The sequence below is a fragment of the Pelodiscus sinensis genome, chromosome 10 (assembly GCF_052426305.1).
Source record: "Pelodiscus sinensis isolate ZL-2025 chromosome 10, ASM5242630v1, whole genome shotgun sequence".
Taxonomy (NCBI): Eukaryota; Metazoa; Chordata; order Testudines; family Trionychidae; genus Pelodiscus; species Pelodiscus sinensis.
In genome coordinates this window covers 37,485,937-37,509,970 of record NC_143061.1, presented here as the reverse complement: position 1 = coordinate 37,509,970, position 24,034 = coordinate 37,485,937, and the positions used below count along the sequence as shown (strand labels likewise).

Sequence of the window (24,034 nt, the reverse complement as noted above, 5' to 3'; positions counted from 1 at the left end):
GGACAGTGTATATTCTTCTTCCCAGTCCCTATCAGAGAGTGAGAGGAACGTACATGGCTTGCATGCATTCCTCTCACTCCCGGCTACAGAAGGGAGTGGGCAGAGATGGCTGCTTTTTCTTTCCACTGCTTTAGCACTCTTCTTTCTGGTACCGAAAGGATCACAAGAGATCAGACCTTGAGTGTTACTGGCCTGAACAGCAGACCCAGCGCTGGCGGCAGGTCGGCAGTGGGGCTGGGCACTCGGCGCAGGGAAGCCAGGTGCAAAACCTCAGGGTGGCTCTAGCACTATCCCCCTGTATCCCTTCTTCCCATACCTATGCCAAGCAGGTCAAATATGGGACTAGAGTGCAGGTTTTGTGAGTTCCTATCCAGCACCCTTTCCACTGTGCTGCACTGCATCCTTCTCCATGTATTCATGGAACAGCCATATTTTAACTCTTTGCCCTTCCCGTATCACATCCATATACATGACTAGAGTAGAGTTTTTGATTTTCTTATACCTCTCAGGCCATCTGAGCCAGGTGGCCCCTGATCACCTGGAGGACCAGGAGGTGCAGTTTCAGGAGATCTTCCCACAGGTCCTGCAGGCCCAGCAACTCCTGGTCTACCTGACAGAGCAGATCAGATGCTAAAAGTTTTGAGTTTTCGATAACTTATACTTTGGATTACAAAAATAAAATATTAATTTAAGGGAGTTGAGGCACAAAAGTCACACAATACATGAATTAACTACATAGTTGTGTGCTAGATTTGCCTGTTAAACAGATGGTGGGAGCATTTGGCACAGAAAATATAATTATTAAAAAAAAAAATCTAATTCCTTTCCAAAATATCCACAGGAGCTACAAAGGTCCCAGAATGCATCACTCATTAACATCACTGATTCCACAGATCTCATGCAACCCATAGTCTCAGTGATCTAGCGGAATGATGCAATCAGGGATATCTATAGCAAGTCAGGAAATGCTTCTTGGATGAGAGAAATTATTTCTTAAAGAGAGAGCCCAGATGTATGTGCTACATGGGCCTGCTAACAAAATGGCATGAAGCTAGATCAATTTTCATTTCAGATTTACAGTTCACTGTTGAGGAGAACATGTTTCTTACCGGGATGTCCTGACAAGCCCATGTCTCCAGGTGATCCAGGAAAAGAAACCCCTGGCTGCCCAGGTTCACCTCTGTCTCCTTTTGGTCCAGGTGCTCCCATAAATCCTGGAGGTCCTATTTCACTTTGACCTCCATAAGAAAACAATTACAGCACATGAAGTCTACAGTGAATGCAAATACAGATGTACAGAATAGAAATTCCAGCTGCAGCTGATGGTGTTTCTTTTGAGGTTAGTATATCTCTAATTTTCTGATTCTCAAATGTAAGCTGGGTGGAGTTTTGTTGAATCTGGCCCTCGTTCATCCTTTCAAAGGTGTTAAGGTCCTTAAGGTGTTATGGCTCAGTTGCATGATCTCTTAGGTGCTTAGAATGGATTTTAATAATAGTTAACAGGGTGCTTTGAAAGCTTCAAATAGATAACCATGGCCAAGATTTTCCCCAAGAGTCTCCTTTTAATTTATTTGCTATTGTTTATCTTGTGCATATAAAAGTTTGAGACTTGGCTCCACTTTGAATCACTGAACATTTTCACTGTAATAATATTCTCAAAGGATTCCAGCTACATTATTAGATCTAAAGTCATCTTTCCCCACAGATGACTGCTAGTGTGTGTCTCTAGATCATTTAAGTATCGGCACTGTTTTAAAGTATAGTCTGATCCATAATGACAGGATAAATATCAGTGTTTTTAAAAAAATTCTGTACATTTTCATTCTTTACCTGGATGTCCTGGTAAGCCCTTTTGACCTTGTAGTCCATTCAAGCCATTTAATCCAGGCAACCCTGATGAACCTTAAAAGTATTGTAGATGTTAGTAGAAGCATGAACCCAAGAAACTTAAAAACATTCATTTCACCGAAATAAATGTATAAACATTGACAGTACATTTCTGGATCAGTACAGTGTTTGTTGAAAGAATGTTTGACAACCGAAGAATGGACCACATCATTAACAGTTGATGCCTGTTCTGAAAAATGAGTATCATTTATACATTGCCAATGGGGAAGGAAATATGAAAGCAGTAGAGATAATTTCCATTCATATATTAACTAGGGATATAATAGTCGATTAACCAATTAACCGATAAGCAAAAGCTTATAGGTTAATGCTGTAGACTACATGCATTTCCCTCCCACTCTTGCCAGTAAATTTTTTAGCAGGCTGACCAGTAGCCCAGCTCAGTTTTGGCTTGCTCCAGGTCCGGGACATTCCCCTGCTATGGCTCTGCTTTTAAAGTGTATTAGGAGCCAGGCAGTCAAGCAGCCCAGCTTGCGCCAGGTCCGGGAGCTCAGCTTCCCAACCATCCCGGAGACGGGTTGCTGCCACACCGTGCTGCTACCTCTGGATCAGAGGCAGCAGCGTGGGGCAACAAGCAGCCGGTCCATAAAGGGAGCTGGTTTTTAACCTGGCCTCCCTTCTGGACCAGCTCCCGCCTGGCACCTCATGCTGCTGCCTCTGTTTCAGAGGGAGCAGTGTGGAGTGGCAGGGGGCTCCTCAGGAATGAGGCCAGAGCACACTGGCTGCCGGCCCCGCCTCCAGGGACTATAGAATAGTCAAGTAACTGATAAGAATTCATGAGGTCAATTGACTATTCAATTAACAGACATTTAACATCCCTATTAGCAACCAGAAAATTTACCTTTAATCATCAGCATGCCTTTGCATTGAAAAGTGACTAGAAAAATGGCATTTCTTTATGCATTGTATCTGTTGTGTATCATGGATAGTCATCATTTACCAACTTGATAAAAATGAGATTTTACTGCTTTTTATTCCTGTTAATCCTGAAGAACCAATGCAACTAAAACAGAGTTAGCTGTAGATATAATTCTATTTTCTGTGGGATTATTGATGTTGACCTATGGGCCAGACTTATGTAAGGCTAATAGTTTATTTATGAGTTAAACTCCCAAAGTGTTGTGGGAGTCCTATTAAGAACGGAAAATAATAGCTTGTCTATGAATTGCTACTAAAAGATTTGACAATCTTTGCAAAAATTGTTAAAAACATAAATATTATTTTAGAGGGACTAATAATTGTAACAGCTATTTAGTTGTAGGAGGATTTACAGAGATAAACAAATGTTAATAAACTGGAAATTTTGGGGATACCAGTAATATAGGTCTGTGGATAAACAGGAAATAAGTTAAAATGAAACTGTAGGCCTTTCTACTAAAATAGTACTATACTGTAAGCTATTTTCAGAACCAGAACTGGACAGAAAGTACCAACTATCTTGTCTACAGACTGCACAAAAGGGTACTCACAGATTGTAGTAATGCACATCTCTTTCTGTTATGTGTTATCTAATTAACTAATTATCTTAATAACTCAAATCTATCTGATTTATCCTGAGGTCTTTTTAATTACTAAATGAATTCACATCTTACTAAACACCTTTACTGATAACAAATTACTAACATTAAAAATGTTGTAAGCCAGTTTAAAGACAATGAGATTACACCTATGTAACTGAGGACTTAAATTTGCACACACACTCATTATCCCTACTAGCGATACACGAAGTGGAAAGATCACAGAGTTTCAGGATAGGGGTTGGAAAGCACATCTTTTATTTGTAAACTGAGGCCATTTTATATAAGAAGAGAATTGAAACACAACAAACAGATAATACTTTAATGATACTTTACACTCTCTTTTCATAGTAGAAATATTCTAATTTCTTTTACCCTTTTGTACTGGAGGGTAAAATAATGATAATCAAGTCTTATTTTATAGATTTTAAAACTTAGCAACAAAACTCATCAGTTTGACATGGATATTACAACATGAATGGGGAGCGATCCCCAACAGGGATCCCCATCACAGCAGGCAAAGCCCATGACAAGGGGGGGTGGGAGGGGAGTTGGATTTGCAAATCGCTCATGAAACAGTCATATGGTGAAGAATCTTCATGTAAGGCTGCACCTGCTCAAACTGTCTATGCAGCATGCTTTGGCATCAAGGACATTTTGACTCCTTGGTCCACAGTAGCATCTCACTCATTGCTTCTCCCCATCCCATCTATTTCGGGACAGGCTGCCTCACTTTTACAATACTTAAGGGTCAATCACCACTGACAACTGAGTCCTAAGCACTATCAGATAAGTACGTCATCCAGATTCTTTCCATTCCTCCCTCAATCCTTCCTACCTTTTCATGTGTCTTCAGAGACCCCTCTCACAAGATTGTGCTTCTTGAGAACGTTCACACTCTATTAGCTTTGAAACTGAGGACAGAGCTTCTATTCCTGGTACTTTCTGGTGTCCAAATCCATGGGAAGGGTAATACATGAAGTTCTGAACAGTCACTATATCAACTACCCTCTCTGTGTTGTCTCAGAGCACCTGGTTTGTTGTGCTGGACCTTCAGCATATCTATGATTTTCATGTGGAAATGTTGCTGAGTCACAGAAAATTCCTTTGGTTCATCATAGCAGAGCCCCATTTTCAGTATACAATACTTCCCTTCAGATGCTCTTCTGCCTCTTTGGTTTCTAACAAATGTACAGTTATGGTGACAGCCTGCCTCAAGAAGTAAGGAGAAGGTATAGAAAGGAAGTCCTTTCCCACAATCACTACACTGCACTTGTCCAACTATCTGGGTCTCATCCAAAACACTGGAAAGTCAATTTTGGTTCCCACTCAGAAAATTGAGTTAATTGGGGCCATATTACACTCTAAAGTTGAGTGTTTTTGCCAACCAACCGTTTTCAGGTGATTTACCATCTTCACCTCACTCTGCAGTCTCAGCCTTCCAAAATAGTTCAGATGTGACAGGCTCTTGGGCTACACATCTGCCAGCATGTATGTTGCTCTAGTTTGGAAGGTTGCACCTTCGCTACTTCAAATGTGGGGCAGGGCAACATGCCATCTGACTCTTCATTCCTTGGACAGATTTGTCTATTTCTTTCCACTGATCCTGAACTTTGTGCAGTGGTGGACGCATCTAGAGAATGCTTGTCAGGATGTTCCCTTTGTTCCACCCTTACTAATCAGGGCTGTTGTCACCAATACTTCATTAATTTTACAGCTAAAAGACAGCTATCTAATATACTAGACTTTACTTTGACAGACTGGAGAGTGAAGACTGGATCAAAGTTCAGCAGTTCCTAGTTAGTGGGCAAGTGTCTAAAATCACAGCTGGTAATCTCAATGCCAGACTCAGCAGAGAGGCCAAAGACTAAGTACAGTAGATATGGAAACAAAACTATTCTTCTATATTAAGGGTCCATGCTTCAGAACATGCCATTAGTAAATTGGCATGGAGGTGCTTGCTCTGCTGCTGCTCATGTGCTGAAACTATTGTGGTGATAAATACAAGTTATAAGGCTCCCTATCATTTGGTCAGGCCTTTTTTAGGAAAAATAAATTGAATTCACATTAAAATGAGTTATCTAGCCTGCCTTTCATGCACTTGAAAGTTCCTCTTAAATAATTTCACACCAAGAGAGCTACAATTACACATTTAAAAATTATGTTAAAAGAATGTTGAGGTTACTTAAAATTTGAGTACTTAACTTCACAACCATAATAATGTTCTGTTAATATACTGAGTGTTTGTTTTGGTTTGTTTTAGGACTTTTAACTCATGCAATTAACTCAAAAATTAATTGTGATTAAAAAATTTATCATGATTAATAGCAGTTTTAATTGTATTCCTAAACAACAGAATACCAATTGAAATTTTTTACATATTTTGGATGTTTTTCTACATTTTCAATTACAACACAGACTATAAAGTGTTCAGTGCTCACTTTATATTATTTTCATTCCAAATATTTGAACTGTAAAAATGATAAACAAAAGAAATTGTATTTTTCAATTTACCTCATACAAGTACTATAGTGCAATCTCTTTATCATGAAATTGCAACTTACAAATGCAGACTGTTATATAACTGCACTCAAAAACAGAAGCATATAAAACTCCAGAGCTTACAAGTTCACTCAGTCCTATTTCCTGTTCAGCTAATCACAAAGAGAAACAAGTTTGTTTACATTTGGAGGAGATGCTGTCAGAATTCTTTAAAGAGCAACATTCTAATGCAGAAACTATAGAACCTGAATGACCAAAAAAAATCAACCTTCTGCTGGTGGCATCTGACTCGGATGATGAAAATTAACATGTGTTGTTTCTCACTGCTTTAGACTGTTACCAAGCAGAACCTGTAAGCAACATGGATGCATATCCTGTGGAATGGTGGTTGGAGTGCGATGGGACATACGAATCTTTAGGGTATCTGGCACATAAATATATTGAGATGCTGGCTACAATAGTGCTATGCAAACACCTGCTTTCACTTTCAGATGACACTATAAACACAGAGTGGGCAGCATTATTTCTTAAAGATGTAAACAAACTTGTTTGTCTTAGTGGACTTGTAGGCTCTAAAGTTTTACATTGGTTTTATTTTGAATGCAGCTATTTTTGTACATAATTCAACATTTGTAAATTCAACTTTCATGATAAAGAGACTGTCCTACAAAACTTATAATGGGGGAACTGAAAATGTTTCTTTTGCTTATTTACAATGCAAACATTGGTAAACAAAAATATATATATAAAGTGAGCACTCTTCAGTTTGTATTCTGTGTTCTAAGTGAAATAAAAACAACGAAAAAGGTAGAAAACATAGAAAATATTTAAATAAATGGTATTCTATCATTATTTAACAGCGTGATTAATCACACAGTTAACTACAATTAATTTTTAATTGCTTGACAGCCCTAGTTCGGTAAGTAATTTCCAAGGTTTTTAAAAAGGGAAACTGAAAAAAACAGAATTTCTATCATGTGGGATCATATTGGAACCAACATGGCTCATCAGCAGGATGGGAAGTTTTGGATCCACTGCACTGAACTCTACCACTGGCACGAATGGAGTAATTGATAGTAAGTTGTCCTGCATGTACACCAACACTGGAGACAGAATGGACACTTTCTAAGTGGATTTCACAGATCTTGGCTTAGAACAGAGGAATGATTGAGAATCAAGACTCTTTAATGCCATTCTGTGCTTGGCAGGGGAGTAGGTGCCAATGGACACACCTTCTTCTACTCATAAGCATGATCCTCTTTAGCCTCATCCCCTCCAACCTGTCATTCTGCAAGTCCAGTCCAGTCCAGCTAAAAACTGTTTTGTGCAAAAAAGCACTGATGGCGAAAATGGCCATCGGGGCTTTCTTGTGCAAAACCACGTCTAGATTGGCACAGACACTTTTCCACAAAAAGTGCTTTTGCGGAAAAGCGTCCGGCCAATCTAGATGCTCTTTTCCGCAAATGCTTTTAACAGAAAAACTTTTCCATTAAAAGCATTTGCGGAAAATCATGCCAGTCTAGATGTAGCCTTAAAGTTTGATAAAGTTAAAAGCAAATGAAAACATGGTTTTATAATTGGAAATGTCAGCAGTGTCAAATACAAATAACACACAGAGGTACCAGCTGCCCCATTTATTCTGTCTGCCTTTAATTCACTATTCTACAATACTTTTTCATTACATTTGTTCATTTTTCCAATCCTGTTTACTATGGCCTCATCTACATGTCAGGGGAGTTCCTTACGAAAGGCTTAAGTTTTATTTTCTGATTTTGAGAATTTATCTAAATGATCACAAATGCTAACAAAATTTTTTTGGAAAATTTTTGGAAACCCATTTTGTTGTTCAAATTTTTTTGATGCTTTGTTTGTTCAGTCAGTATTGATGACGTGGTTTACTTTGTTTTCCAGGAAATCTTGATGCGTTCCTTAACACTTCATTATAAGATCAACAGTTGTAAGTCTAGATTTTTGGACTGTTACAGTCCCATACTTCCAGATACAGCTGAATTGGCTGACCTATATATGAACCATGGTTCCTAAGTTTTAGGGTCCAATCTTGCAATCTTTATTCACAGAAGTAATCCCACTTAAATTAATGGGACTTATTTACTTGAGTAAGGACTACTTACTCACTACTGTGAGTGAAGACTGTAGTATTTGGGCTCTTAATTAGTGAGACTGTCTCTCTGTAATAAAGAAACTGTTGTTTTCTTGTTTTGTTTTGATGAATGCCTGAAACTTCAACTTTTAAATCTGAAAATTGTTCATGCATAGACTCTTCAATATAAATGAAAAGCAATTAGGGTAATGCAACTCAATCCTTAATAATGAACAATTGGTTTACCATTTGCTTTCTAATGACAGTCACAAATGCTTCTTCTTTATTAAAAATTGAACTATTACTATTAAGAGCCATGTTGCATAATATACTGACATATCAATTCCATTAGACCCTTGTAAGTGGATACATTTTAAAATGTATAATCCTTCTTTTCAAACATAGGTAGAATTAATCCACACTGGATCTAATCCTTACTGGGTGTCCTGATCCCTACTGAGTTTCCATTTTTATCTGAGATGCCTATTTTTCAGTCCTGGGACATACACTGATCTCTTTTGTTTCTAAAATAATTTCCATAAAATGAATGAGTGAAGCAGATGCCTGCTCCTATAGAACAGGACACTTCTGTAGCTAGCAAGTTCTCACTAACAGGTGTGTAATACCTTTTCAAATGGAAAGCAATTTGTAAACCCTTTTCATTGCAGCATGGGTTCCAGTGCAGTAGCAAAAAGGTATAACTGTGCAACACAGTATAAAATCTTAACTTCCATGGAAACCTCATTTTTCATTTCATAACTGAAGTTTGTCAAACCTGAAGAAAATTAATGTTTTCTGTACAAAAACTGATTCTCCCCTTTCAGGAAAACTTATTATGGCATCAAGGGTGGCTTTGTCCTGAGGCAGCATGTTGTTCTGCAACCCAGGAGCAGTTTAGGAAACAGACTGTGACCACCCAGAAAAGATAAACAGTTTCATTTCTAGTTATATAATTTATCTTGGTATAATGTGTATATATATGCTAAATTTTAATTAGCTACACTACATAACATTTATATTATATCCTTTATGGGGGAAGAGATTTTTAGATGCCGTTTTTTCCAATCTAAATATAAGGATTGCCATGATAGATATCATTTATTATTGACTGGAAGTATTTCTAAATGTAATCTGCCAATTGATCAAGTGTCTTGCAAACAGTACTTATTTTATCACATTTTGATAAAATGCATCAGTCCATCATTTGAGATTTTGTATATTTGAACAAGCAATTTTTTTCCATATTTACTGTGTTCTGCTACACTGTGCTCAGCTATTTGCATTCATGTTGCTGTATGCAGAGTAACAGTGGCACTACATGGCCAGAAAGCAAATTACTGTAACTGAAGTGTTAGTGAAATATCAATTTTACTGTTCTTGTGTTAAATCCTGCCCTCAGTTAAACCAGCTGAATCAGAATTTAACGATTATGTCTCTGATTCTTTATTAACTTTAGACTGATTTCTTTGGTTAACATTTGTGATTTTGGGGTGGGATTTTCAAATGTGCTCACCCAACTCTTCTAGTTACTTAAGTGAAAGGGAGTTTTACTATTGATTTCAATGGGAGCACACTTAGACCAACGCTAAGCACTTTTGGAAATCCTTCTCTATTTTCAGTTACATTTGTTATTGCACAAAATGACCAGTAATTCTGACACTATTACGTGAACTGTAATATTCCACTAAAGGTTGCTGTTTATAACACTTACCTTTCCTGCCTGGGGGACCAGGTAACCCTGGCAATCCAGCAGCTCCTAAGGACCCAGTATTACCTTGTTCACCTGGAACTCCTGGCAATCCCGGACCACACATGGCACCTGAAAGTGGAAAACGTTTTTACTATGCAAACCTTTTTACTCCTGACCCACTTAGCTGTTGTTTCTCCCATATTATTCAATACACAAAGGTTATTAACAGGCACTTGGGGTCAAAAATTCTATCCATAAGAATTGTCAGCTTTCCTTGAATCTCCTTTGTGGCCCATCTTGGAAGAACCTCTGATATTTTGTTCCAATAGTTTCTGATACAAGCTTTTGTGCTGCCTTTGACACCATATTCTATTGCCAGTTTCATCAGTGTCATGGTTTTGAATTGCGTCACTTTCTGACCATTTTGAAGTAATTCTCATTTATTTCTGTTTCTCTTTTAAACTTGACCTTACCAGGCAAGCCTGGTGTTCCTGGGAATCCAGGCACCCCCTTCAGTCCTTGTCTTCCAGGTTTCCCTTGGAGGCCTGGTAAACCCTGTTCTCCTGGGAAGCCACAGGGCCCTTAAAGAAAGATAAATATAACAATTTCAGGTTGAAAGACATCCCTGGCTCACTCCGGTATGTTTTAAAAAATGCCAAGAATAATATGCTCCCTCATGTCACAGTCCTGAATAAAGGAATAGCAATAATTCAACATTTCAGATATACAGATGTGCATTAGTGCTGTTTTGCTCTGGACTCTCTGATATATGGACGGTGAATTTATTTAAAGTAGAGACAGGGCATGGAATTACTGATATTCCTTTTTAATTTCCTCTTCAATGTGGCCGAAGAAGAAGAGTCTGTTCCTAGAGGCAGAACTTTCTGGTGGCTAACAGAGTGCTCATCATTGAAGCATGTGGACAGTAGGAGACCCCTACTCATGTGCTGATCTGTGATCTGTTTTATACACAGTGTGGCCTTTTTGGCCCTGAACTTCAAAAGGCCTAAAAGCCACTGTGCATTAGTCATTAATATGAGGCTGCAATTACTGTAAGCAACAAAAGATGAAAAAACCCTATGGCACATTCCAAATGTATGTAAGCACTAATTTTACTCTTAATAACCCAAACATACCTGGTGATCCATGATCTCCTGGAGGCCCTCTTTGACCAACCGGACCACAGTGACTGCCCGAGTCACCTGTGTTACCTATTAATGTTAAAAACACAAATGATTTTGTAAGACCTCAGTGTCCTTTTCATCTGTAAACCAAAAATAGATAATGTTGCAGGCACAATATCTTACAAATATTAATAGCAAAAATAATAAAAATAATTCTTAATTTAAAAAATATTTTATTACATTGGACAAAAAAAATTACACAAACTAGAGAACTGTCCTTGATAAGTTAATATTAGGAAACAGAATGAGGGAGGAAGGAAAGCTTCCTTGTAAGTGACTGTGGTAAGGTTTTATATTAAAAGTGGACAGTATCATCTAAGCACTATTTGGGAATAGGCCCCGTTGTGCTAGCCCCTGTACACACAACATAACAGGCTGTTAAATATGCCAACAGCATACTAAAAACAAGTGTATCAATCAACATTTTGGAATCTTCATCTGTCTGGGTATTCTGTCTTCCTAAGGACTTTTACCACACCTGTTGTCATCGTCATCATCATAATCACCAAGGGTGTGTCTAGACTACAGGGTTTTTTCGAAAAAAAGTGGCCTTTTTTTTAAAAAAAACTTCCCCTGAGTCTAGACTGCTGCAGCGTTCTTTCGAAAGTAAATCGAAAGAATGCAGCAGTTTTTTTGACCGTGGAAAACCTCATTTTACGAGAGAGAATGCCTTTTTTTGAAAGTGCTCTTTCGAAAAAAGGCGCTATGTAATGCAAACTGTGCTTTTTCGAAAGTAATGGTTGAAGTGTAGATACAGGCAGTCCCCGACTTACGTGGATCCGACTTTGCAAAGCTCCGCTGCCCGAGCCCCTCCGCGGCTTTGCAAAGCCTCAGGGGAAGCCGGGGGGGGGGGGGGCGGCAGCCCAGACGCTCCACTGCCCGAGCCCCTCCGCGGCTTTGCAAAGCCTCAGGGGAAGCCGGCAGCGGGGCAGCCCAGACGCGCCGCGGCTGTCCCGCTGCCGGCGTCCTCAGAGGCTTTGCTCCCCGTCTCCCTGGTCTGCTGGTCTCCAGAAGACCAGGGAGACGGGGAGCAAAGCCGCAGAGGACCCGGGCGGTGGGACCGCGGTGCGTCCGCCGCCCGCGTCTTCCTGGTCTGCTGGGGGGGGGGGGGGATGCGCAGCTAGTACACCCCCCCCCCCCCAGCAGACTAGGCTTTTCTCCGGACGCCTATGGCAGAGCAGCTGGAGCGCTGCCGGTTGGTCCTGCAGCGCCGCTCTGGGCGCTACTGGACCAACCCGGCAGCACCCCAGCTGCTCTGCCCCAGGCGTCCTGATTCAGCCGCTGCTGAAACTGACCAGCAGCGGCTGAATCAGGACGCCTGGGGCAGAGCACCTGGGGTGCTGCTGGGTTGGTCCAGTAGCGCCGGAGCAGCGCTACTAGAGCAACCCAGCAGCACCCCAGCTGCTCTGCCTCAGGCGTCCCCAAGTCAGCTGCTGCTGAAACTGACCAGCGCTGACTACAGGAAGCCCGAGGCAGAGTTGCTCTGCCCCGGGCTTCCTGGAATCAGTCGCTGATCAGTTTCAGCAGCAGCTGACTTGGGGACACTTGGGGTTCTTAAGTTGATTCTGTATGTAAGTCGGAACTGGACGCCAGTTCCGACTTACATACAGATTCAACTTAAGAACAAACCTACAGTCCCTATCTTGTACGTAAACCGGGGACTGCCTGTACTCTTTTTCAAAAGAGGCTTTTTTGAAAGATACTTTCGAAAAAGCCTCTTTCGAAAGAGGCTTGCAGTCTAAATGTAACTCAAGTGCCCACTGAAGATTTAAACTTCATTTACTTGTGTAGGCTTGTTTTAACCTTTGTTAGGGTATGTCTACACTACAAAGTTAGTTCAAACTAACAGACGTTAGTTCGAACTAACTTTCATAGGCGCTACACTAGCGCTCCGTTAGTTCGAATTTAATTCGAACTAACGGAGCGCTTAGTTCGAACTAGGTAATCCTCATTCCACGAGGATTAAGCCTAGTTCGAACTTACTAGTTCGAATTAAGGGCTGTGTAGACCCTTAATTCGAACTAGTGGGAGGCTAGCCCTCCCCAGGTTTCCCTGGTGGCCACTCTGGCCAACACCAGGGAAACTCGTCTGCCACCTCCTGGCCCCGGAGCCCTTAAAGGGGCACGGGCTGGCTACGGTGCCTGTGCCAGGTGCAAGCCTGCCAGCACCCAGCCAGCAGACCCTGCACCTGGCACGGCTTGAGCCAGCCACCCGATGCCCCACCAGCCCTCCCCCTCTTCCTGGGACCAGGCTGGCGGCTCCCGGGAGCTTGCCTGGGACCGCAAGAGGCGGGCACCGGCCTGGGCTAGTGCAGACATCGTGGACCTTGTCCACGATCTCCGCACTAGGCACAGGAAAGTGGCCAGCTAGGGCAGGAGAGCTGCCAGCCTGGCCACCCAGGAGCACGTGTGCATGAAAATCAAGGGGGTCCATTGAGACCCCCGACCCTGAGCCCTGAGCTTACAATGGCTGTCCTGGGTCAGACCAAAGGTTCATCTAGCCCAGTAGCCTGTCTGCCGACAGCGGCCAACCCTAGGGACCCTGGAGGGGATGGACCGAAGACAGTGACCAAGCCATTTGTCTCGTGCCATCCCTCTCCAGCCTTCCACAAACCTTGGGCAGGGACACCACTCCTACCCCCTGGCTAATACCACTCCATGGACCCAACCTCCATAACTTAATCTCACTTCCCTTTAAACTCTGTTCTAGTTCTAGCCTTCACAGCCTCCTGCATCAAGGAGTTCCACAGGTTGACTCGTTGCTTTGTGAAGAACAACTTTCTGTTACTAGTTTGAAGCCTGCTACCCATTCCTTTCCTTTGGTGTCCTCTAGTCCTTCTTTATGGGAACTAATGAAGAACTTTTCTGTATGCACCCTCTCCACCCAACTCCTGCTTTTAGAGACCTCTATCCTGTCCCCCCTCCGTCTCCTCTTTTCTAAGCTGAAAAGTCCCAGTCTCTTTAGCCTCTCTTCATATGGGACCTGTTCCAAACCCCTCATCATTGTAGTTGCCCTCCCCTCTCCCACCCTCTCTCTTCCCCTCTCCCACCTCCTTTTCCCAGTCTCCCCCAGGTTTGTTCAATAAAGACAGATTCCATTTTGGAAGACACGTTATCTTTATTTTGTACATCAGGAAGGGGGGCTAGGGAAGGGTAAGTGGAAGGAGGTGAGTGAGGAATGGGGTACGAGCCCCCGATGGGGAGGGCTTGGCTGGCTCTGTGGGCTTCTGGGGGTGGAAGCTCTCCTGCAGCTCCCCAATTGCCCCCTCTCCCCAGATGGCAGCCTGAGGCAAGTGCAGCCGGGCTGATGGCCGAGTGCTGTGATGTGCCCAGTGTGGGTACTCCGGGCACTCCAAGCCAGGACTGCTTTGCAAGTGGGGCACCCCTGAGAACTGTCTGTCCGGGGTGGGGGTCGGGACCCTTTAAGCACAGCCCTCGGCTAGCCTGAGACAGCATCTCCACGCTCTAAGTCCTCCTCTGATGCCCTGCCGGCACTGCTTCCGGCCATCCTTAACCCCGCTTCAGGGTCCACTTAATGTGGACATGCTAGTTCGAATTAGCAAAACGCTAATTCGAACTAGTTTTTAGTTCTAGACGCGTTACTTCGAATTAGATTAGTTTGAATTAACTAATTCGAACTAAGTTAGTTGGAATTAGCGCTGTAGTGTAGACATACCCTTAGTGATTTATTCATGAAATCTCTAGCCTAGCAAGATGCACACACAAGTCTTAAAGCTGTGGACTAAGATAAGTAGTGTAGCATAAAACATTTAGTGAATGATAGAATTAATAGAAAAATACACACAGGAGAAATACTGAAATGACTGCCTGGAAATCAGGAAGCTTTAGACTGTAGAAATAGTTCATTTTTGCATTTGGAGAGAAATGAGAATGGACGTAGACACAGCATTAATACAACATCACTATCTATTTCTAGTTAATTAGATAATGATGGCAACATTTAAGGTCAGTTTTTGAGGGGAAAATTGCAATAGCTTCTGAAAATTATGGTATTCTATAGCTTTTGACAGGTGCAACTTGAAAACCTAAATCAGTGGAGCCATATCCCAGTGCCCTAGTACAACATTTAATTTGCAGACTGCCTGATCAAAAGCCATATTCTGAGGTATCAACTCAGTTTACTTTCTGTATGACTCTCATTAAGTTGTGTGGGAATTTGTCTGAGTAAAAGCTCACTAAGGATCTCAGTATTTGGCCTTACTTAAAGGCCAAGTATTATAATAAAGCACACACAGGTCTTACAGAAATAACTTTGAAAAGGCAAGGGAAATCAGCAGAGCTTAAGTCTGTTTACTCTGAAAAGGCTCCTTAAGAACAAATTTTGGGTTTCTGATGCTGTGCCTGACCTTCTCTACCCTACTTTGCTTCTTCCCTAACAGACTCCTCACTTTCTGTTGTTGCTGTTCTTCAAACTCCTCTTATATTGAATTCATGGATCCACAGTCCTTTCACCTCAGAATATTATGCAGGTATCTAATATCTCCCCCACACTCCTGCTGGCCTCTAGTTTCTCTGCCTGAGTTTTCTGTGAAATGTATTGAGACGACTCTAGAATTCAAATGTTCAGTTATTCCTCTCACCAGAGAAGATTCTGTTCAATGCCTTGATTACCATCTACTCGAGCCAGTTTCTTTAAAAAAATGTTCAGTTACATGTTTTAATCCCTTTTAACTTGTTTCTGGTCAAGGATTTCTCTTTGTCTCAAATATTTGTTCATAAATTATTTTTTGTGAAAACACATTCCTGGGAAGATGCTGAATTATTAGTATCATGGAAAAGATAATCTAGGGAAGGAATGTCACTGTGTCTATATTTTTGTTCCAAATAAATCACTGATTTTCACATTCTTTTACACTTTTATTTTTGTATGAACTAGTTTTAACAAGAAAATCATATTCTAGGAAAGCTTGAAACAATAGAACAATACAGCGAATATTTTCTGTTCTTAATAAACTGACTTTAACTATTCAAGGTCAAAATTTTAAAGTAGTCTCAGCCCATCTTCTAAATAGGAATATCAAAAATTGCACATGAAAACATGATGTCCAAGGTTGTTTTTGTTTGTAAGCCATCAAATTTGTGCACGCATATCAGATTTACAATTGTCCCAAAAGTTCAAAAATCTTAAGCTAGATGTCCTTAAAAGTACGAGATTTAAAATTAATTATAAATTGTGTTGGTTTTTGGACATTTTCTGATGCTCTCACCTTTTTTTACGAACTTTCCCATCCCAATTGATGTGAGATCATATCACATTCACATGTTCAATATTCAGCCAGAAATACATGTCTTCTATCCCCAGGAATATGGGGAGCTCCTATTCTCTCTCTCTCTCAATAGGCAGCTGCCACCACTCTAATTCTCCTCTCTGTGCTTCCCCACAATATACTGCCTCCTCCTATTCTCTAAAGCCTGGTCAACACTAAAAGGTGAAAGTCAACTTAAGATAGGCAACTCCAGTTACGTTAATTACATAGCTGGAGTTGAAGTATCTTAAATCACGTTTTGGCACCATTCACACAGCAGGAGGTCAAAGGGAGCACATGCTCTCGTTGACTTCCCTTACTCCTCATGAGGAGTTGGACTAGCAGCACTGACAGGAGCACCCTCTCAATTTGAATTGAAGGGTCTTCACTAGACCTGCTAATTCGAACCCTGGAAGATTGACTGCAGCAGCGTCGATCTTCTCCATCATGTCGATAAGCCCCTAATGTATCCCATCCATATTTCCCTCGCTTTCTCCTCAGTCATCTCCCCATTACATTCTCCCATTCTGTTGGGCCATCCCTGTATCCCCTTTCAGGTAAACTTATGAGTCTGGAGGCAGAAACCGAAATATAATGAGAATCTTTAAAAAAACCTCACACCGTTGTTGTGAGACTTATAATAAAATCGTAAGTTGGTAACACGTGGCCAAAAACAAATGCACAGTTAGAGGCCACTTTTGAAAATCTGTCTCTTAGTTGTCTACACAATAGTTTCAAGTCCATCTTTTCATGCAGGTACTTTTTCTCCTTTTTTCTCTTCCATTCATGGGTGATGTTCCCCTTTCTCCTTAGGTCATATACATACTAAGTATCTGAAAACTAATACAAATTTAATCACAAAAGCCATCTAGTTCAGGAGCTCTCAAACATGATTGCACTGCAACCCCCTTCTATAAATGAAAAGTACTACATGACCCCAGAGGGAGGACTGAAGCCTGAGCCCTGCCACCCTAGGTGGGTGGAGGACGGGACAAAGCTGAAGCCCAAGGGCGTCAGCCGCCTGTGGGAGGCCTGTAACCAGAGCCTTGTCAGCCAGAGTTGGAGCTCTTGGGCGTTTGCTTCAGCACTGAGTGGTGGGACTTGGGCTTTGGCTTTGACTCCAGGGTCCAATAAATCTAATGCCAGCCTTGGCAACATCATTAAAACGGAGTTGGGACTAGAGATGTAAAATCCCTGTGAATCAGTTAACCGGTTAAATATTAGGTTACGCGAATGTTTGACTGTTTAACCAACTAAATTGGCTCGTGACTGCTCTACCCACAGCCCACAGGGCTTCTGCCCCGCTCTGAGCTCCTGCGCTGGGGTAGGAGCTGGCTCCCAGCCTCTGCTAGAGCAGACTCTGACCACAGGGAGCTCAGGCGCCTCTGTCTGGAGCAGCTTTTGTCTGCTGGAGCAGCTCCTGCTTGTGGGGACCCATCTGTTGTGGGTCCCCTGCACAGCTGAAGCAGCCCCCTGCCTGCAGCAGGTGGGGAGCTGCTCCAGCCCCCACTGGTAACCAGTTAACTGGAACCAGTAAGCATTACCTGTTCAGGTTGATATTTACCAGTTAACCTCTCACATCCCTAGTTGGGACCTACTTTGAGGTCCCAATCCACAGTTTGAGAAATACTGATCTAGATAATCATTCTGTCATTTGAGCCGATGATATTTTATAGCTGCACTGATGTTTTACTTATTTTTTTGGCTGAAGCTGTGATCTTGTGAAATTTAGCTAAGACAAAGTCATCTTCAAACTTCCTATGAGCCTTTTAAAAAAAAATGAGAAATTCCCAAATATCTTACTATAGTTAAATGAAAACTTTTTGTTTAGCCATAAAACAGTCTTGTGTCTAATGATTTTCACATGTGAAGTATCTCTGTCTCTCCTTTCCAGAGGGTGCACTCAATGTATATACAGCAATCTAACAAAATACTGCTTATATGATACAGCTTGTATGTTTCAGCTCATTACCTTTAGGTCCTTTTGCTCCAACCAGTCCTGGACTTCCACGTACTCCTGGTAAACCTTGCTCACCCTGATGCATTATTAAAAAACACTGTGTTTAAAATATAACATACATAACAGACACTATCTGTAAAATCATTTGACTTTGTTGCAAAGATGAAGAGACTGATACTGTATTGAAATATTATTTTGTCTTCACTGTATGATTTTTCTAAGGAGTAATCCACTAGTCTTTGTCAAATAATTGCCAAATGCTGACCTTAGAGATATGCAGGAAACACCAATTATTTTGAATGGGATCTGTGTATATACAACTAAGGCTAGAATTTGACTCAAATACCTTAAATTCCCTCTAGATGATTTAACTAATGGAAGAGCAGTTTAATTCAAAAGTGGTACTTTAGTAATGTATTTTATACAAGTACACAAATGAATGAAAAGCATTTTATCTCCTTTTTGTTGACCTCTAAGAAATTGGTGTCGTCCCTCTAAAAAGAGAGAATTTCCCAGTTTTACATCGTAAACAAGCAGCTATCATCTGAAATACATAGCTTTACACTTTCCTTCAGAAGTAATTTGGTAAAATATAGATCAAACACTGAGGATAATGGATAGATGAATATTAAAGCCTAAATTCAACTCCAATTTAGAGCTTGTACAGTATAGCCTGCCTTCCAACACTGGCCAGTCCCAAATGCTTCAGAAGCAATTAACAGAACAGCGCAATTTAGTAAGTGATCTATCCCATCTCCAGCCCTAGCTTCTTCCCGTCAGAGTTAGCTGTGACCCAGCATGTGAACTCTATGAACATGCTTCTATGGCTTGTGTTCTACAGCCAGCCATGTTTCTTGGGTTCTAAAATGAAGTACAGTGCTATGAACCAATTAGCTTGCACTGTTGCTCTTAGCTTACCTGGTCACCCTGTTGTCCTTGAAAACCAGTAATTCCTCTTAAACCTGCCAATCCTGGGGAACCTGGCAGCCCTGCAAATCCAATCTGTCCCTTATCACCAGGTTCACCCTTTTGAGTTCCTGGGAGTCCATCTTTGCCTGGTGAGCCTGGGATCCCTCTGATTCCAGGACTGCCTTTTTCACCTGAAATTATTCCATAACAAAAGATTATTATGAATTTATCCTGATCTCTGGGTATTCTATGTTAGCACCACATTTTTTGTGGGTACACTTGTGCATTCCCAATTCATGAAGTACACAATAAATTGTGGACAGAAATTATAGTATTTATACCAGTAAAAAGGATATATGAGCACAGTTGGATAGTCGGATGGTCAAATGCTAATATTTGTGTTCACAGTTTTTAACCTGCAATTTTTGAAAGCCGAGAGAAGTGGGGGGAGGCGGAAGAGGGTAGGTAGACACTCTCTCTCTCTCTCACCTGTTTCCCCTGGAAATCCAGCCTCACCACGAAGCCCTTGTTCCCCTTTTTGTCCTTTTTCCAGCTGTAAGGTAACGATACCACTGTTTCCTTGACCACCTCTTTCACCTTTCAAAAAGAACATATTGAATGTATACAAATGCTAACTGACACATTATACCATAAACTGCATTAAATATATATTTGAGTGCTTGGACTCTCTCCCCAAGTTTTACAGATTGCTCTTTTTTCTTCTCTACAACATAATGTAAGTCCCATTTATTTAAAAAAGTTTAGCACTGAAATTATTTTGTCTTTCCCCATTTTATATTAATTAGTGAACCACTATACTCTGTGTAATTTGGGAATAGCTTCCTGTCTGGGTGGAGTAGTTTGCCTGAGGGCTACTAGACTTGCCATTGTGCAGATCTTTTCGTTTTCACTGACTAGGTATTTGCCTGGCTGAACCTTATTCTTTGTTTTAATGCTGGGACACAATATTGCCAATAGGTTTTATATATACATTAGACAAAGAGAAACACATGACAGAACCTTAAAGAATGCCCTGTTTCAAATCGGCTGGTAATTACATAAAATTGCCCTTTATCTCCATTTGAGAAAGTGCTGTGCTAAACACAGCAGTGAGTGTAAGAGGTGCATAAAAACAGGTGAATAAAAAGCCAGACTCATTAACCACACCACCTGATTCTCCTTACAGGTATTTACACTAGTGTAACTCCATTAGAAAATGACAGTGAAATGATTAGAGGCCTTTTTTAACAAACAGGAAATTAAAACAATTTTATAAACAACAATTGAAAAATCTCACAATTGAAATGCAAAGGTAATATGTATTCTCTATACCTTTTTGCCCTCTAGCTCCACATTCTCCAGTAGACCCCCTTGGGCCCATTTCTCCTTGTTCACCATTTCTACCTGGGATTCCAGTCTGTCCTTGTTTTCCTGGGATTCCTGGGAAACCTTGGATGCCTTGGATCCCTTTGCTTCCTGGTAATGTTAAGATACTGATGTACTTATCTAATAGTTTACTGTGGTTCTGCCTTTATATTCTGACAAGAGTGCAAAGCAAACGGGGAATCGTTTAGAGTGAGTTTTGAAAAATTTAGTAATATATGAAACCTAATAGCAGTTGTATTTAGTTAATACTACAGTAAAGCTGGTTAACTATAGAACATGCTGTAGCAAACTTTCACTGTCTAGGTATGTAGCTGATGCTCATAACAGTGTCTGAGTGTACAGAGGTTTACACATGGACAGGCACTCAAGTGTGGAAGGTAGCCACCACAGGGAGCCAGTTGAGGCACTGTGATACCCTCCCACTCAGCCCTGACAAGTGCTAGATTTCCACTGCTCTTTCACTCAGACTTTTTATATCAGTGGAAGATCAAGTACACTGGGACTCTTTTGGGACTTCCTGATACACTCCTTCTCTCATCTTCCTCCAGCACCAGGAATATGGCTCTGTCTGCCTGATTTCCTCTGGCAGAATCCTCCTTTGTAAGATGAATTCTCTGCTAGCTAAGTCCAGCCATTTTTAAGCTATTTTGTAACATTATGTGGTATAAAGAGGCCTAACAGACTAGAGCAGCCAGCCCACAGAAAACAATTAACCTCCCATATTTTCATTCTCTCATAACTTTCTGGGAAATTCTCATACTTTTGGGTTTAAACACTTATTTCAGGCTTAATTTTAAGCCTAATGAGTATTTCTTTTTAAGTCCGAGGAAAGTCCTTCAGCTTCTTGTAAATGCATTTATTAATTTTTAAGGCACTTAGGGTACGTCTAGACTACATGCCTCTGGCGACAGAGGCATGTAGATTAGACTACCCGGCATAGGAAAATGAAGTGGTGATTTAAAGGAGGCATACCTGGGAGGTCGACAAATGCCTTTGATGTCGACCGCGGAACTTCCAGACTACCGCGCTGAGCCGACAAACAGCTGATAAGCTCAGCACGGCAGCCATGTAAATTTAAATGAAGCGGCGATTATTTAAATTGCCGCTTCATTTTCCTATGCCAGGTAGTCTAATCTACATGCCTCTGTCGCCAGAGGCATGTAGTCTAGACGTACCCTTAATTAGTGCCCCAGTAAAGTACCTTGCTTTGAAATCTCAATTGTTGCTATGGTTTTAATAAGCAATTCCCCAAAAGCTGGTAGCATTAGAAAGGATTCACAGCTGTAGCTTTCACAAAACAACCAAAACCAAAGAACCTTTTGGAGCTCCTGCAAGCTGCAAACTCTTTATGTTGAATTAACTTTTGCTCCAAGAGACAGAAAAAACGGCAATGGTATCTGTTTTTTCACTAATGCATGTACAAGAAGCTGGAAGGGAATAAGGGCTGCAAAGTACTCCACTGACATCTCTTAAGAAAGAGAAGCTCTTTAAAGATTTATATATAACAGGGTGATAGACCACATTAGACTTCATATACCTCGTTGGCCTGGGAATCCAGGTAATCCATTGTTCCCAGGAAGCCCTGGATATCCTTGGGGACCTGGAAGACCAGGGGGCCCCATTACACCTCGAGTTCCTGGTAGGCCTTTCCTTCCAACTGGCCCTTGTGGGCCCATGTCTCCTTTCTGACCTTTAAACCCCCGTAAGCCTGAAAAACAAAACAGTTTATTTACTTACTTTATACAGAGAAGAATACAAGAAGATTCAGCAACATAGATGGTCATAAAAAGGATGCAGGGGGAAGGGATCTTAAAAAATAATTGATTTTTGGTCGAAACTTGAATGTTGAGAACACTGGGCTGAAAACTGAAATATTTGTAAACACTGCCATACTACCACCTGGGAGTGGAAGAAAGTAGTTCATAGGAATGCTTGGCCCCATCAATATTTTAGTGTTTCAGATTCAATATGTAGATTTTTGAGCATTTGGTATTTTTGACAAAAAGATTCCCTGGAAATTAATTTTAGTTAAATTAAATTTTCCATAGAAAAACAGTTTCAGTGGCTGTTTTTCCATCAGCCTTACTCAGTAACGCTGCTACCTAAGCCTGGGCGGTAACTTCATGCTAAATAATCAATACACTTCAGTTAGTGAAGATTATAATGTAGGAAATACTTAACTCTTTCATAGTATTAAAACACAATGAATGGGGGATTACTGAGTTTGTAGATACTCAGTTTAAAAAGATGCACAAAGTTCAGAGCTGTATGTAATGTTATGAGCACTGTTTACCTGGAGAGCCTTGTTGTCCAATAACTCCTGGCTGTCCTGGTGGCCCTTGTATGCCTTTATGACATGGCTGACCAGGTGAGCCTGGATAACCTGGAGCTCCTATTTCACCTTTTCTGCCTCTCAGACCTTTAGCACCTGGAAATCCTGGTGTACCAGCCTGTCCTAAAAAGAAGCAATATTACTTGTGACAAAAACTTCCCACTTTAGAGCTCAGGGCAATCTAGTCAACTATTGTTGCATTTTACCTACCTGTGCAGATTTTGATTAAAAAAAAGTTTGACGCCTTACTGCAGAGGTGGGGAACCTACAAGCCACAGGCTAGATCTGACCCTTGGCATACTTAGATCCAGATATATAGTGCTCGTGCTCCAACCCTGCAAGTCTTCAAGCCTCCATGCTAACAACCCCTCCCCCCGGCCGTGGGGCTGGAGTGTGAGCAGAGCCCCAAGTTGACTGTGATTTCCTTCAGGGAAAAATCCAGTTAGCATCAATGGATACTGATCAATGGATGCAGACAGAATTTTTGGCCAAGTGAAAGTTCAAAGGGGCTTAGGTACATGCATTTTGAATGTGTTTCAGAAGAGGTTGTGCATACATACATACCAGTGTTACAGAGGGGAAAATACCTGGATGTTCTCACATAGGCAATAAGGGACTCAGCACTGGACACTGTGTATCATGCTGTCTGTCTGCATCTACTTCCTCAATGCCCATAACTTTTGTAAAGGTCTTACTATATTTCTAATGTTTATAAACACAGTTAGATAAGCTGCTTAGTTGACTGTTCCCTGTTGTATGAAATGAGCCCTGTTTTTTATTATACTGTACTAGTGTCTGTGTCCTGGACAACAGATTAAAATAATAAATATGTGGGACTTAATTCTGCTCTCATTTACGCTAATCAGGAGTAACTTCACATCAGTCATTGGGGAGCCACATAAGAGTGAGATCAGCACCAAGCCCAGTGTCTCTGTCTTTGTGCTTTAAATGCAATGGAAAAATGACTCATACCTTGTATCCCAGGAGCACCTGTGTCACCTCGTATGCCTTGTGAACCAGGTAATCCTGGCAATCCTCTATTGCCTGGAATTCCTGGAGGACCATAACTTGTATCACCTGGAACACCTTTCTGACCTGCCCGTCCAGGAGTGCCAGGCAGACCTGGGGCACCATCAAGAGAAGAACCTCTTTCACCTTCTTCGCCTGGATCACCAGCATTGCCCCGAAAGCCTATCAAATTTAAAAATCAAAGTAGGCAATAGGTCAAATGGTATGTTTTAAAGCAGGGGTGGGGAACCTTTTTTGGGTCGAGGGCCAT

The 24,034-nt window shown here is 41.3% G+C and overlaps 1 protein-coding gene across 1 annotated transcript in view; it reads right to left on the bottom strand.

Annotated features, from left to right (window-relative positions):
- The window catches only part of COL4A4 (collagen type IV alpha 4 chain), a 113,018-nt gene that overhangs the window by 17,383 nt on the left and 71,601 nt on the right, over positions 1 to 24,034 (bottom strand). The window contains exons 27-39 of the mRNA XM_089780857.1: positions 23,728 to 23,946; positions 22,717 to 22,878; positions 21,961 to 22,131; positions 20,370 to 20,513; positions 19,527 to 19,634; positions 19,047 to 19,228; positions 18,141 to 18,204; positions 10,855 to 10,929; positions 10,192 to 10,299; positions 9,740 to 9,847; positions 1,831 to 1,902; positions 1,110 to 1,238; positions 503 to 610 (exon numbers count right to left, since the gene is read on the bottom strand). Of these exons, the coding sequence (XP_089636983.1) occupies positions 503 to 610; positions 1,110 to 1,238; positions 1,831 to 1,902; positions 9,740 to 9,847; positions 10,192 to 10,299; positions 10,855 to 10,929; positions 18,141 to 18,204; positions 19,047 to 19,228; positions 19,527 to 19,634; positions 20,370 to 20,513; positions 21,961 to 22,131; positions 22,717 to 22,878; positions 23,728 to 23,946 (1,650 nt within the window). The remainder of the gene's footprint in view (positions 1 to 502; positions 611 to 1,109; positions 1,239 to 1,830; positions 1,903 to 9,739; positions 9,848 to 10,191; positions 10,300 to 10,854; positions 10,930 to 18,140; positions 18,205 to 19,046; positions 19,229 to 19,526; positions 19,635 to 20,369; positions 20,514 to 21,960; positions 22,132 to 22,716; positions 22,879 to 23,727; positions 23,947 to 24,034) is intronic.